The sequence below is a fragment of the Silene latifolia genome, chromosome 9 (assembly GCF_048544455.1).
Source record: "Silene latifolia isolate original U9 population chromosome 9, ASM4854445v1, whole genome shotgun sequence".
Taxonomy (NCBI): Eukaryota; Viridiplantae; Streptophyta; class Magnoliopsida; order Caryophyllales; family Caryophyllaceae; genus Silene; species Silene latifolia.
In genome coordinates this window covers 189,579,940-189,596,940 of record NC_133534.1, presented here as the reverse complement: position 1 = coordinate 189,596,940, position 17,001 = coordinate 189,579,940, and the positions used below count along the sequence as shown (strand labels likewise).

At 40.3% G+C, this 17,001-nt stretch overlaps 1 protein-coding gene across 1 annotated transcript; it reads left to right on the top strand.

Moving 5' to 3' along the window:
* The first annotated feature begins 768 nt into the window (after window positions 1-768).
* Window positions 769-16,429, top strand: LOC141598414 (GDSL esterase/lipase At2g40250-like). Its single transcript, XM_074418156.1, has 3 exons — window positions 769-1,462; window positions 15,687-15,951; window positions 16,063-16,429. Exons 1-3 carry the CDS (start codon window positions 860-862, stop codon window positions 16,254-16,256), a joined length of 1,062 nt encoding a protein of 353 aa, XP_074274257.1. The 5' UTR covers window positions 769-859; the 3' UTR covers window positions 16,257-16,429.
* Window positions 16,430-17,001: the final 572 nt, after the last annotated feature.

The window sequence follows — 17,001 nt, the reverse complement described above, 5'->3', positions numbered from 1 at the left end:
GCCAGTCTTCGAATCATTATCCTACAAAAGAATATAATAGAATCTTGGGAAACTGATATATATTAATTTTAGTGGTTGTATACATGTGTTTAACCCTCTGATTTTTGCTAGTCTTCGAATCATTAATTTGACGGATAATGATTTGGTTAAAAGAAAGATAGAATGACGATAAAGAAAGGTAGAAAGAAGAAAATAGGTACAAAAGAGAAGGGAAGAGAAGTAGAGATAGAAGAAAGAAATTAGGGCAGAGACATTTTCGTCACAAATTATGGATTTTAGAAGAAAATTTTAAAATTTGTCGGAATATTTCATTTCTTTTCATCGGAGTGGGATCAACTATCAAGGAGGCAAAATTTGATAAGTCTTTTATAAGGATGTAAAATATTAAAAAAAAAAAAAAATTATAAATGTGTAAGTTTAAAAAAGTTGATTTTATAAGGGTGTAAAAATTAATTTACCCTAATTTATATGATGTGAAACAGTGAAAGTAAGAAATTATATTCCAATATCTCCTCAGATTATGCACGAAGGACATGCATAAGGTTTTGCAAAAGGTAAGTCTTCATATAATTTTCCCGCTTAATTTATCAATCTTTTGAAGTTCCAAGATGGAACTCGTTTATTATTTCATGCATCGTTATTATTTGTTTCCTTAAAAATATTATGGTATCAACAATAAATAAACTTTTATATTAAATCAAATATATAGAAAATAAAAAACTATACTCCGTATAAAATCAAATCTCTGTTCATTCCTAATTTTACAATGATGCACAAACACAATCTCCTAAATGAAGTTTATAAATACTTTTACGTATCTCCCTCCATACATAAACACATCTAAATAAAATTCACAACTATGATCTCCCTCCTATTGCTCGTAATCCTAGCAACCACTGCTGCCGCCTCGGCCGCAAACTCTACACACCCAGTCTCCGCCATTTACGTGTTCGGGGACTCGACGGTCGACTCAGGCAACAATGACTACATGAAAGCTACCCTTTTCCGAGCAGACCATGCACCCTATGGTGAAAATTTTCCAAATCGGGTTGCAACTGGCCGGTTCAGTGACGGTCTAATTGCCACTGACTATTTAGCTAAATATTTTGGTTTAAAAGAATTCCTTCCGGCTTATGCTGACCCGACAGTAACAGACAAGGATCTCTTAACCGGTATCAGCTTCGCTTCAGCTGGGTCCGGTTTAGATGATCTAACGATTAAGATTACTCGTGCAATTGATCTAACGACCCAAATTAGCAACTTTCAGCAAGCTATAAGTAGGTTGGAGAAAAATATTGAGGTTAATAAAACCGGTTGGACCCTGGAAAATGCTATGTTTTTCATATCGGTTGGGTCGAATGATATGTTGATAAATTACTATGACTTGCCTACTAGGCGTTTGAAGTATACTCCCTCCGGTTACTCGGATTTTATAATTTCTAAACTTCAACCTGTTATTGAGGTATGTCGCGCTTGAAAGAAATTATACATCGTTTTAAGTATTTTTTTTGTTCAAAGATTGATTATACGGAGTATTGGTAATGAAAAAGACTAGGTCGCTAATATACTAGAATTAACTACCAAATTAACAATTTATAAGCCTAACTAAACTTTACTAACTTCAAGCAATAGGGTAGTAAATTGGCAAGTTAGGGTCGAACCCAAGGGAAGAACTTTTGAACTAAAGACTTGAATTTTAACTATAAAGCAACTAATTAGGACTTTATGGACTAATCACAACACTAACTACAATAAGGACCTACTAATTATATTTATCAACAAACAATGCTTATGAACAATGGTTAACATGTAGTATGACATAAATGGAGAAAGGGGTTTTGAAGTAGAATAAGGGAAAATAAAGATGCAATTCTATCATAGAAGCAAAACAACAAACACTAGATGTGCAACAATCAAATATGGGAAAGACTTGGTATAATTCTCTCTTAGTAATCCAACAATGACAAAGTTTGACTCTTTTCTCTCTATTGTTATCTATCCAATACTATCATCTCAAGAAATTGACACACACAATTAAACCATATATGTGAGTCCTTCAATTCCAACCACAACTCATTAAACCATGAATAAAGACTAGAATTGAGCATGAAGCTTTTGCCAAGAGATGTAAGCTAGAATCAAATCCTACTAGATTAAACCATACTAGCAAGAAAAGACATGTAATTTCCTACTTGAAATATGCATCCTTTAAACCAAATCAACATATAACAAGTTTGCTCCAAACAATTCTAGATAGATTAAACCATTTCTCTAGAATTTGCAATAGATGGGTAAATAAGATGCAAGAGTGATCAATTCAAACATTCATCTACTCAACATAGGAATTTAAGAACAAAGGAAAGAACAATAGATAAATTGAGAGAGTTTTAAGAGTCTTACAACATCAAAGTTGGATACTTTGATTAAATTACACCAAGTAAAAGGGAGATTAGCCTTCCATCTTCTTAGTAAAACCCAAGAATTGAAGAAAGATTAACATCCAAACTAAAAAGATTACAAATTCCTTAATAAAAATCCAAGCTTTCTTAACACACAAGCCTTTTTGAATTACTCCTAAACAAGAAGATTTTTAGGTCTCCAAAATGTGAACTATTTATAAGGTGCACACACGAATCTAGGGTAATACGGGATTTGGGCTTAAATTTAAGCCAACGGGCTTAATAAAAGTCACGAGCACAAAGACAACTGGCGGCGATCTATGGGATGAGTGGCAGACGCCACGGCAGATCGCCGTCGGAGGGCAGACGCCATGGCAGATCTAACTGCGATGGTGGCGATCTGCCAAAACCGCCCGAACAATTTATTTCTTCACTTCCTCAACACGAGTTCTTCACTACTTAGCCTTCATGCTTCCTAGCGAGGGGATGCCGGCTCAAATCGGGTTCATGTGAGGTCGTCTCCGCATGATTGCTTGTCTACTAGTGTGGCTAGAGGTTCACTCTTTGGATTCCGGGCTCCATCCTCATACGCAGCTCCACACGTGAATCAAAACGCATTAGTTATGACAATCATCGGGACGGGAAGATTAACTCTTGATTCCGACAAAAGACCCTTAATTAAAAGCATACTTGGCCTAAAAAGGCCCTAGTGACTCGACACTTCTTGACTCTATCAAACTCCCCCACACTTGGACTTTTGCTCGTCCCGAGTAAAACTCAAGAAAGCATTTGGCAAGTCCACAAGCGGGTGTAGGAGAGAATGACCACTCTTCCCTCACCTCTTCCTCCTTATATCTCCCTCTTGAACTACCACCAATTAAAGAGAAAATCTAGACTCAAAGGTGACACAAACTCTTCTCTCACTCGTCCTCCTTATATCATCCCTCGCACAAGACACGACATGACCCCAACTCCGACTCCTCACATAACTCCACCCTTCTTATATCTCCAAAGAAGAAGTAGCCACTCTTGCCTTATCCCAAGGCACAAGCAAAGTGGCAAAACCAATCCTCCAATTCATTCAACTTCCCCTTATTTCACCCCCTTATCACTCCACAAAGAGTATGATCATGCTACTTGGTTGGCCACACACCTATTCAATTCAACAACCAAAGTAGCCATAGCCAAAAATCCACCGATTTGGAACAAGTTTTTGTGACTCAAAAATGAAATTAAATCCTAGTCTAACCTCCTTCCAAGACCCTCCTTATCACTCCCTTCTTGTCCCTCCATCTTTTTGGTGGTGCATTTTTTTTTTTTTTTTTTTTTTTTTTTTTTTTTTTTTTTTTTTGAAAATCCCTCATTTTGCCTAAGGTGCCCTTTCGGGTTTTCACCTTAGCTTTTCCTTTCCTCCCATGGTGGCTCGCAACTCAATTTTTCATTTTGCCCGGAATGCCCTTTCGGGTTTTCATTCCGTCCTCGGCCACCTTTCCCAATCTTGCCTAGGCGCCCACCCTTGTGGGTTTTCACCTAGCCGGGATTTTCGTTTTTTTTTTTTTTTTTTTTTTTTTTTTTTTTTTTTTTTTTTAACCAACAAGAAATTTACATATAATACAATCCAAATTCCTCCCCCACACTTACATTCCACATTGTCCTCAATGTGGAGGAGGCAAACACTTCTTCTTCTTCAATGAGAACCCGAGGCACCCCCTTGATCATCGGTGCCTTGGTTCTTCCACTTTCTTTCTCTTCTTTCTCTTTCTCTTATTGCCCGGGCATATTGTTGGTCCACATCTTCTTGGGTGATAGAGGGTGGGATGGTGGGGTGGAGAGACATGCCAAATAGACCACTAACTATCCCAAGTGTGTCTTCTTGGGTCCGAGCATCATAGTATGAATCTTCAACATACTCTTGATATCTTTCATTTTGGACCCCAAATTGGTGGTCCATTTGGCTTCTCCACTCTTTTTGCTCTTTCCACATGGTGGCATTGTCCGCCATTGATTGGTCAAGTTGTTGTTGCCAACGACGGTTAGCCTCTTGGTTGGCAATCATTTCCCTCATCAAAGCCGTTTGAGTTGTTGCGGCCTCCTCTATCAATCTTCCCCGATCATCAACCACACTTTTCCATTGGTCAAGATTCTCCAACCTTGGTGTTTGTTGTTGTTGCCAAGATTGGAGATTCTCCACACGCCCACTTATGGTAGTGAACACCTCTCTAGTCTCCTTGAAATAGTCGTACATACTTTGTTGCCAAGGAGCAACCGGTGCATGAGACCCCTCCCCCGCGTCATACATGGGGGTGTCCATGTCCACGGGAGGCTCATTTGTTGCCTCCTCTTCCTCCTCATCGGAGGCAACGTCCGAAATATCCATATGACAAAAGAAGTTCCTACCATGGGTACCACTTGGCAAAGGAGAATTGCTAGGCCTCGGAAGCCTCAAGTATTTTTGCTTGTCGGGACCCAACCAATACCCCTTAAGGGGTATATCCTTCACCTTCTTGAACATCTTACACTCCTCAAGGACCATGTCATTGTAATAGGGAAGACCTTTAGTCTTGAAGACGTCTTGGGACTCATCAATGTCCCCATCAAAATGCGTGACAAAGAATGTGATTGCTCCCCCGCAATTTATACTCCCTCCCGAACTCTTGGTCTTGTGGACCATGCATGCATCAATAAATAATTGTACCCAATCGGGCACTCCTACCCCTTCCGGGAGCATGGTCCACATGGTAGCTCGGATTTTGGCATTGACCTTAGTTGGTTCTCCTATAGCATAGAAGATGGTGGTGATGAAGCGGGTAAGGAGTTGGACTACGGGGTTGGTGCAATAGGAAATCATATTGGCATGGGCGGCATTTTTGGGTCCCACCATCTCGGTCCAAGCCGCATCACTCCGATTCCCGGGCATGAGAATGGGGGACGGGGCTTTGGATATGGACAAGACTTCTCTTACTTGGGTATGGGTGAGGGTATGCCACTTGCCATTCACTCGAAATCGGATTTTTTTCTCTCTACCCTCCGCCACATTACACTCCGTCAAGGTCGAAAGGAACTCTCGGGTGTAGGAGGTGTATGTGTAATCCCATAACCCATCATCAAAGTAGTCTTCTAAACCCACCTTAGCAAGCAGAGACCGGGCGAGAGTGCCCATGCCTAGGTCATTGAGAGTCTCGGGGGAAAGGAAACGGGTGGTTTTGATAGGTTGTTTTTGGTGAAGGCCAAGTTTTTGAAAGATTTTGAGTTGGTTGGCATCTAACCCTTCCCCCCCGGTAAAAATTGGTTCCTCCACATGTTCGGCTTCCTCTACAACCCTTTTCTTGTTTGGTCTTCGGAATGGGTTCAAGCTTGACATGTTCGTACCTACAAGAGAAATGATACAACACAACCAACACAAAATAGGGCACTCAAAAAAATTTTTCACTCTTTGAGACAATTCACCAAACACTTGGTGTGCACTAGCTTAAGATGAATTCAAAAGCTTGTGTTTGATGTTTGTCAAGCCTCACCCAGAAAATTTTTCCACCAACAACAACTATAACATCAATTGGCAACAACTAATCCAACTAATTCTTCTAAAACAAGAAGAAAATCGAATTATAAGAGAGCAAGAAAAATGGAAGTAGAGTTTGGTTGTTATACCTCCCCGAATTCCACAAAAATAATGCTCCTTGTTGCTCCTAGTTGCTCAAAAACCCGACTTAGACCCTTGAATTCCACTCTAGAAGCTTGAAATTTGAGATCTTCAAAGTTAGGGTTCTTCAAAATTTGGGGGAATTTTCTGATTTTGGGTGAAATCAAAGGTATTTTGTGTGTTGTGAGGGTATGATGGAGGCTTAATGATTGAAGGATTGAAGATTTGCTGAAAGTTGGTAAGGATTTTGGGTGATTTGGGTGGGAATAGGGTGATTGAAGGGAGATGGGGTGTGAAGTTTTCGAAATTGCTGAAATGAGGAACAATAGGACATTCGTGGGTATTTTTAGATTAATCTGGCACTGTAGCAGAAACGGCAGACTGCCGTGGTTTTGGCAGACTGCCGTGGCAGACTGCCGAGGGGTTTGGCAGTCTGCCAAAATAGCCTGATGACGCAATTTTTTTGTGAGCTAAATTTTGGTATCAAACCAAAATTTTGCTCAAAAATGCTTCACCTCTTCCTTTCTCTTCCCCTTGACACGCCCCCATTCAAATTCCTTTCCACATTTCCGTCACTTCACCAATGACACGCCTTCCGAGGTGATGTAAAAATCGACTTCACACTTTATAGAATGATTAGTAACTTCATGAAGGTTAATGCAATTTATCAATAAGAATGTAAATAACGGAATGATAAATGACGTGAATGTAAATTCTAGCTATGAAAACGGGAATTCTACACTAAAAGAGAATATTTACAAATTTGTGCCGTATTTTTAACGTCGATGGCTCGACTTAGTCATTCTCATGCTTAAGCTTGGTAAATTGGGTCTTCCAATGTGACTTGTTCAACAATTTCTGCCTCCATCCCTTCATGATACTCCTTGAGCCTTTGACCATTCACTTTGATTGTCTTTCCCGTGCTCGGGTTCTCAACTTCGACCGCTCCATGGGGATGGACCTTTCTCACAATGAATGGTCCAACCCATCTTGATCTTAGCTTCCCGGAGAATAACTTTAACCGATTTTGGAACACGAGAACCTTGGTGCCTTCTTTGAAAACCCGTCTACTTATCATGCGATCGTGCCATATTCTAGCTTTTTCTTTGTATATGGCGGCATTGTCATAAGAGTCAAGACGGATTTCTTCAATTTCTTGAAGTTGAAGCTTCCGATGGAGGCCCGCATCGTCTATGTTTTGGTTGAAAGATTTGATGGCCCAATAGGCTTTATGCTCCACTTCCAAAGGAAGGTGACATGCCTTGCCATATATGAGTCGGTACGGGGACATACCAATCGGAGTTTTGTACGCGGTGCGGTACGCCCAAAGAGCGTCGTTTAGCCTTTGACTCCAATCCTTCCTATCGGGGTTCACTGTTTTTTGTAGGATACTTTTGATCTCCCGATTGGATACCTCCGCTTGCCCATTTGTTTGTGGGTGGTAAGCGGTGGAGATTTTGTGTAGGACCCCGTACTTTTTCAACAACCCTTCCATAATCCGATTGCAAAAGTGAGTGCCCCGATCACTTATCAAAGCCCTTGGATAGCCAAACCTCGAGAAAATGTGGCTTTGCATGAAACTTGAGACCGTTCTCGCATCATCATTCCTAGTAGGTATGGCCTCAACCCACTTTGAGACATAGTCTACCGCCAAAAGAATGTAGAGATAGCCCTCCGATTTGGGGAATGGTCCCATGAAGTCTATCCCCCACACATCAAAGACCTCCAAGTAGAGCATGGGTTGTTGAGGCATTTCGTTCCTCCTTGATATGTTTCCAACCCGTTGGCACTTGTCACAAGTCTTTGTGAAGATGTGAGCATCTTTAAAGATGTTTGGCCAATAGAACCCGCTTTCAAGAATTTTCCGGGCCGTCCTTTGGGGTCCAAAGTGGCCTCCACAAGCATATTCATGGCAATGTCTAAGGATGGATGGTATCTCTACATCCGGCACACATCTTCGGATGACTTGGTCTTGACACATTTTCCATAGATAAGGATCATCCCATATGTAGAAGCGGGAATTGGCCTTGATCTTGTTCCTTTGACTTGATGATAAAGAAGTTGGAAACTTCTTAGTCACCATGTAGTTCACCAAGTTGGCATACCATGGCTCCGTCATCCTCAAACTATAGAGAGATTCATGAGGCAAACTCCCATCGACTACCCCCATTCGTTGCATTTGTTGATCATCAAGTTGTAGTCGGCTTAGGTGGTCGGCCACCACATTTGTCAATCCCTTTTTCTCTCTTATCTCTATGTCAAACTCACTAAGTAGGAGAACCCACCTCATTAATCTTGGTTTGGTGTCTTTCTTGCTCACAAGTTGAGTGATGGATTTGTGATCGGTATAGACAATCACCTTGACTCCTAGTAAGTATGGGCGGAACTTCTCTAGAGCATACACCACCGCCAAGAATTCCTTCTCGGTGACGGTGTAGTTCCGTTGAGCATCATTCAAGAGAGATGAAGCATATTGGATCACATATGAAGCTTTGTCATCCTTTTGTCCCAATACGGCTCCAATGGCAAAATCACTTGCATCGGTCATGATCTCAAAAGGACGATCCCACTTGGGTGCTTGAATGATTGGGGCCGATATAAGTCTCTCCTTCAACAAGTCAAATGCTTCCCTACAATGATCATCAAACACGAAATCCACATCCTTGTGCAAAAGTTTGCACAAGGGGTTAGCTATTTTGGAGAAATCTTTTATAAACCTTCGATAAAAACCCGCGTGTCCCAAGAACGACCTCACGTCTCGAGTATTAGATGGATACGGTAAGGTTTTAATCACATCCACCTTTGCCGTATCCACCTCAATCCCTCTTTTCGACACTATGTGTCCTAACACGATTCCACTACTCACCATTAAGTGACACTTTTCAGAATTTAAAATGAGGTGAGAGTCTATGCACCGTGTTAGGACCATAGCGAGGTGGTCTAGACACGAGTCAAATGAGTCCCCATGGATGGTGAAGTCATCCATGAAGACTTCCAAAATACGCTCCACATAGTCCGAGAAAATGCTCATCATGCATCGTTGGAAAGTGCCGGGGGCATTGCACAATCCAAAGGGCATGCGGCGGTAAGCATAAGTACCAAATGGGCAAGTAAAAGTTGTTTTGGATTGATCCTCCGGGTGAATGGGGATTTGAAAATACCCGGAATATCCATCCAAAAAACAATAGTACTCTTTTCCACCTAACCTCTCTAGCATTTGATCTAGAAAGGGTAGGGGAAATGGTCCTTCCAAGTGACTTGGTTGAGGCGGCGATAATCAATACACACCCTCCATCCCGTTTGTAAACGGGTGGGGATCAATGCCCCTTGAGGGTTTTTGATTACCGTCACCCCTCCCTTCTTTGGCACAACTTGAGTAGGACTTACCCATTGGGAGTCACTAATTGGAAAGATAATACCCATTTGGAGAAGTTTGATAATCTCTTCCTTGACAACTTCCATCATGGGTGGATTGAGCCTCCGTTGTGGTTGCCGGACGGGTTTTGCATCCTTTTCCAAGCGAATTTTGTGCATGCAAGTGCTTGGACTTATTCCCTTGATATCCGCGATGCTCCATCCAAATGCTCCTTTGTATTTATGCAAAACATCCACCAATCTCTTCTCTTGATCACCCTCAAGTTGGTTTGAAATGATGAGAGGTAGAGTGTTGTTTTCCCCAAGAAACACGTACTTCAAGTGGTCGGGGAGTGGTTTTAGATCGGGGGTGGGTGGCTTAATGATGGATGGAAGTGGTCTTTCAAGGGAGGCTTCTAGGGGAAGGAATTTGGGGTAATTAGGATTTGTCTTCAAGCATAACAAGTATTCGGGAAACAGGGGATTTGGCAGACTGCCGTGGGGATGGCAGACTGCCATGGCAGACTGCCGTGGGTCTGGCAGACTGCCGTGGCAGACTGCGGTGGGTTTGGCAGTCTGCTGAAACCCCCTGATTCCGTCCTCTATCTTTTCCATTTGATTATCATCAAGGGTTACTTCCTCCTCTAACTTGTCGACATAATCCTGCACATCATTGGACAACAAAAACCGCAACCCTTCTTTCTCGATATTGTTAGTGAGGGCCACCTCAAGTGGGTCCCTATGACACAACATATAAATTTGAGAGGTAATTGGTTCAATGATGTCTAAGAAATAACATGAATGCGAATCACTAGGTTGTTTCATAGCATCATAGATGTTGTACGTGAGTTTCCTTCCATCAAATTCCATAGTGAGGTTCCCATTAGACACATCAATCTTGGTTTTAGAAGTCTTCATAAAAGGCCTCCCCAAAAGGATGGGAGTGGCCCTCGAGTCGGCTTCCATGTCAAGAACATAGAAGTCGGCCGGGAAGGTTAAGTGATCTACCTCTACCAACACATCCTCCACCATCCCCTTTGGGTATATGTTTGAGCGATCCGCAAGTTGGATCACTACATCGGTTTTGTTCAATGGTGGAAGTCCCAAAGTCTCATAGAGGGCATATGGCATAACATTGATCGATGCACCAAGGTCTAACATAGCATGAGTGAAACTTTTGTCCCCAATAGAGCATGGTATGGTGAACATTCCCGGGTCTCCACACTTTTTGGGAAGTGATTTTTTAAAAATTGCGGAAACATGTTCACTTACCCTTACTCTTTGGGTTCCCTTCCTTGGGCTTCTCCTAGGTGTGCAAAGTTCCTTGAGAAACTTTGCATACCGAGGCACACCTTTCAAAAGATTTAGCAAAGGGATATTTACTTCACACTTCCTAAAAGTTTCATAGAGATCCTCATCTCTTGCGACACTTTTAGAATGTGTGAGAGCACTAGGAAAAGGTACCTCCACAACATATTCTCTCTCGATTTCCTCAACATGATCCTTGGTTTTGTTGCTTTCACTCTTTTCTTTGTCATTCCTCAAGGGAGTCTTCTCCTCTTCCCCACTAGCTCTAGAGGGTGTCTCTTTCTCTTTCTCAACCACTAGCTCTTCTTCAATTTGTTCCTCAATGTCAATAACCCTCTCATGTGACTTGGCCTTCCTCTTCTTCTTCGGGGGAGATTCTAGGGTTCTCCCCTTTCTCAAAGTCATGGAGCTTGCATTTTCCTTTGGTGGAAATGTTGTAGATGGAATTGAGTTAGAGTTCCTTTGATTGTTCTTGGCCATTTCTTGTGCAAGTTGGCCAAGTTGGATTTCAAGGTTCTTCACCCTAGCATCACTTGAAATTTTGTCCGCATCCATTTTGTCAAACCTCTTGGTATTGTCGGCTTGCCCTTTCATGATCATCTTAAACATCTCATTTGTAGACAAATCTTCATTTCCTTGGGAGGAAGAGCCCCCTCCTTGTTGGAAGTTCTTGTGGTTACCTTGGAAATTCCCTTGGTTTCCTTGGTTCCCAAATTGGAAGGATCCTCCCTTGGATTGTTGTTGATTGTTGTTTCTTTGGTAATTGGAGTTTTGTCCTTGAGAGTTGGAGTTCTTCAAGTGGTTAAATTGACCATTTTGGAAGCTCTTGGAGGTATCTCCTCCCCAACTAAAGTTTGGATGGTCCTTTGTCCCAATGTTGTAAGTATTGCCGCTCGGATCATACTTATAATACCCTCCCCCATTGGGGTTCCTAGAGTTGTATTGACCGTGCATCATGGCACTCACATTCTCCTTGCTTATTCCTTGCTCTTCCATGATGGGACAAGTTTCCATTGGGTGTGGCCCTTGGCAAAAATTACATTCCACATTAGATCCTTGTGCTCCTCCTTGATTGTTCCCCACTAGTTGAGCAACCATTTTTGTGAGATCATCTACGGTTTTCTCAAGCTTGTGGGAAGAAGGAGAAGGTGTCTCAATGGAGTTAATATTCTTTGACACTCGGCTTCTTCCATAGTTCCTTGTGCTAGCGGCCAACTTTTCTATGATCTCATTTGCCTCCGCCACGGAATAGTTGTCAACTCCACCACCCGTAGCGGAATTAACCATGATTTGGTATTGTACGGTAAGGCCATCACAAAAGTTGACCAAAAGGTCATCACCACTAAGACCATGGTAAGGACATTGAGCAACCAATTTCTTGAATCTCTCCCAATACTCATATAAGCTCTCACTTGCATCTTGCTCCGGAGAAGTGATGGCTTTCTTTGCATGGTTATGTCTTGAGTCGGGGTAGTATTTCTCAAGAAAAGCCGCCTTCATGTCCTTCCAAGTACGGATTGTACCCGGTTGAAGGTAAAACAACCAATCTTTTGCCGCATCTTGAAGTGAAAATGGGAAAGCTCTCAACTTAAATTGATCTTCCGTGACACCATTTGGAATTGCACCCTCACACATCATATGGAATTCGGAAAGATGGCGATTTGGATCATCCCCCGCATGTCCATGAAACTTTGGGAGGTTGTGAATGAAATAGCCCTTCAATTCAAAGTTGGCATTAGCCCCCATGGGTGGGTAGGCAATGCAAAGAGGTTGAGTGTCATAATTTCTTGCCCGGAGCTCCCTAATAGTTCTAGTATCATTCGCCATTGAAGGATATTCCACTTCAATTGGCTCCACTTCAATAGGGTCTTCTTCAATAGGGGTTTCTAAGGGTGTTTCTTCCACTATATGGTCTCTTTGGGGTCTTCGGTACCAAGGGTTAGTGAATAGCCAAGAATAGGCCCCAAAAGCGTCTTCTTCTACGGGAGTCGATTCACCGTGTTGTGGGGAACCAAACATATACCTTCGCACTAAGCAAACAAATTAGAACGTCCTATTACTTCTAACAACAAGAGGAGTAATAAAACAACTAAACATAAATTCACAAACTCAAGTTCTAGCTATGTTGCCCTTCCCCGGCAACGGCGCCAAAATTTGATAGAGAAAAAGACTAGGTCGCTAATATACTAGAATTAACTACCAAATTAACAATTTATAAGCCTAACTAAACTTTACTAACTTCAAGCAATAGGGTAGTAAATTGGCAAGTTAGGGTCGAACCCAAGGGAAGAACTTTTGAACTAAAGACTTGAATTTTAACTATAAAGCAACTAATTAGGACTTTATGGACTAATCACAACACTAACTACAATAAGGACCTACTAATTATATTTATCAACAAACAATGCTTATGAACAATGGTTAACATGTAGTATGACATAAATGGAGAAAGGGGTTTTGAAGTAGAATAAGGGAAAATAAAGATGCAATTCTATCATAGAAGCAAAACAACAAACACTAGATGTGCAACAATCAAATATGGGAAAGACTTGGTATAATTCTCTCTTAGTAATCCAACAATGACAAAGTTTGACTCTTTTCTCTCTATTGTTATCTATCCAATACTATCATCTCAAGAAATTGACACACACAATTAAACCATATATGTGAGTCCTTCAATTCCAACCACAACTCATTAAACCATGAATAAAGACTAGAATTGAGCATGAAGCTTTTGCCAAGAGATGTAAGCTAGAATCAAATCCTACTAGATTAAACCATACTAGCAAGAAAAGACATGTAATTTCCTACTTGAAATATGCATCCTTTAAACCAAATCAACATATAACAAGTTTGCTCCAAACAATTCTAGATAGATTAAACCATTTCTCTAGAATTTGCAATAGATGGGTAAATAAGATGCAAGAGTGATCAATTCAAACATTCATCTACTCAACATAGGAATTTAAGAACAAAGGAAAGAACAATAGATAAATTGAGAGAGTTTTAAGAGTCTTACAACATCAAAGTTGGATACTTTGATTAAATTACACCAAGTAAAAGGGAGATTAGCCTTCCATCTTCTTAGTAAAACCCAAGAATTGAAGAAAGATTAACATCCAAACTAAAAAGATTACAAATTCCTTAATAAAAATCCAAGCTTTCTTAACACACAAGCCTTTTTGAATTACTCCTAAACAAGAAGATTTTTAGGTCTCCAAAATGTGAACTATTTATAAGGCTGCACACGAATCTAGGGTAATACGGGATTTGGGCTTAAATTTAAGCCAACGGGCTTAATAAAAGTCACGAGCACAGCACAACGGCTAGGGTCGCTAATATACTAGAATTAACTACCAAATTAACAATTTATAAGCCTAACTAAACTTTACTAACTTCAAGCAATAGGGTAGTAAATTGGCAAGTTAGGGTCGAACCCAAGGGAAGAACTTTTGAACTAAAGACTTGAATTTTAACTATAAAGCAACTAATTAGGACTTTATGGACTAATCACAACACTAACTACAATAAGGACCTACTAATTATATTTATCAACAAACAATGCTTATGAACAATGGTTAACATGTAGTATGACATAAATGGAGAAAGGGGTTTTGAAGTAGAATAAGGGAAAATAAAGATGCAATTCTATCATAGAAGCAAAACAACAAACACTAGATGTGCAACAATCAAATATGGGAAAGACTTGGTATAATTCTCTCTTAGTAATCCAACAATGACAAAGTTTGACTCTTTTCTCTCTATTGTTATCTATCCAATACTATCATCTCAAGAAATTGACACACACAATTAAACCATATATGTGAGTCCTTCAATTCCAACCACAACTCATTAAACCATGAATAAAGACTAGAATTGAGCATGAAGCTTTTGCCAAGAGATGTAAGCTAGAATCAAATCCTACTAGATTAAACCATACTAGCAAGAAAAGACATGTAATTTCCTACTTGAAATATGCATCCTTTAAACCAAATCAACATATAACAAGTTTGCTCCAAACAATTCTAGATAGATTAAACCATTTCTCTAGAATTTGCAATAGATGGGTAAATAAGATGCAAGAGTGATCAATTCAAACATTCATCTACTCAACATAGGAATTTAAGAACAAAGGAAAGAACAATAGATAAATTGAGAGAGTTTTAAGAGTCTTACAACATCAAAGTTGGATACTTTGATTAAATTACACCAAGTAAAAGGGAGATTAGCCTTCCATCTTCTTAGTAAAACCCAAGAATTGAAGAAAGATTAACATCCAAACTAAAAAGATTACAAATTCCTTAATAAAAATCCAAGCTTTCTTAACACACAAGCCTTTTTGAATTACTCCTAAACAAGAAGATTTTTAGGTCTCCAAAATGTGAACTATTTATAAGGCTGCACACGAATCTAGGGTAATACGGGATTTGGGCTTAAATTTAAGCCAACGGGCTTAATAAAAGTCACGAGCACAGCACAACGGCAGTCTGCCGGATGAGTGGCAGACTGCCACGGCAGACTGCCGTCTGGAGGGCAGACTGCCATGGCAGACTGCTGCTGATGGTGGCAGTCTGCCAAAACCGCCTGGAACGAATTTATTTCTTCACTTCCTCAACACGAGTTCTTCACTACTTAGCCTTCATGCTTCCTAGCAGGGGATGCCGGCTCCGTAACTGGTTCATGTGAGGTCGTCTCCGCATGATTGCTTGTCTACTAGTGTGGCTAGAGGTTCACTCTTTGGATTCCGGGCTCCATCCTCATACGCAGCTCCACACGTGAATCAAAACGCATTAGTTATGACAATCATCGGGACGGGAAGATTAACTCTTGATTCCGACAAAAGACCCTTAATTAAAAGCATACTTGGCCTAAAAAGGCCCTAGTGACTCGACACTTCTTGACTCTATCAAGTATATATATTGAAAACAAATAATTTAGGTAAATTACATATTCTAAACACCTAAAACTAGTTTTTCATTTTTCAGTCACTATACAAGCTAGGAGCAAGGCGGTTCGCAGTGGCTGGTCTACCACCATTAGGGTGTGTGCCTATGCAAGTGAGCGTAGGCAGCATCTTCCACGGCCTAAAACGTGTTTGCATTGATAAGCAAAATTCGGATAGTCAGGCCTATAATGGCAAGCTTCAACACTTCCTTACTCAATTGCACTCTCAATATCCCAATGCAAAATTTGCCTACGGAGATATCTACACTCCTTTGATGGACATGATCAAAAACCCTTCTAAATATGGTATTTCTTCTATCCTTTTGCTCTCGAATTTACAAGTCATAAGCCATAAATAGCCCATAGCAGTGCTAATACAAACTAATTGCTTAATTTAATTTTATACTGTGTATGCAGGTTTTCAAGTAACACTAGAAGGGTGTTGTGGAACAGGCGTTTTAGAGGCGGGCACACTATGCAATGCAGTGGCTCCGACATGCCAGAACGCATCGAATCATGTTTTCTTCGATTCAGTTCACCCTACTCAAGCTGCATTTCATGTCATTGCCAATGCACTGGAGACCGATTTGCTTACTATTGTACTCGACTGATCTTCACATCTGAGAATATTATACATGTTTCAGTGAATGGTTGACACTTTTCCAAATATTGGAGACAGAATTTGAAATTAGTATAGTGAACATTAGAATTCATAGCTTGTTATAATGTGAGCAGATGAAATCTATAAAATAAATGGAGATTTTGTTTTGGAATTCAAAGAAAACTAGTTTTTGAACCCATGCATTACACGGGTGGCAATATAGAGTGTTAATCAAAGTATATCTTAAATATATATCTTAATTCATTAGTGTTGTGAAATAAAGACAAGAGATAATTATAGAGAGAAGGTAGAGAGAATATGGGGAGAGACAGAACTGTATATTATTCCATTATGAGGGGGTATATATACACATACAATGAGGAAAGGTTTCCATAAGACAATATATTCTAGAGTATTCAAAGATATAGACATCCATATAATAATATTTCATAACACTCCCCCTTAGATGTCCATTACTGAAGAAGAAGACTCGTTAAAAACCTTACTAAAAAAACCCTATGGGAAAAACGTTAGAAAGGAAAAGAGTACAATAATCTTCAAACACGCATAATAATAGCCGCCTCGTTAAAACCTTTCCATGGAAAACCTAGTGGGACAAAACCATGGATAAGGAAAAAGAGTACAACGCGTGTTTACTCCCCTTGATGATTACATAACTTGATGTATCTTAAAATGATCCATGCTTTTGACATTCCTTCTTGATGATCGTTGAAGTAGTACCCATTGTGGTTCAT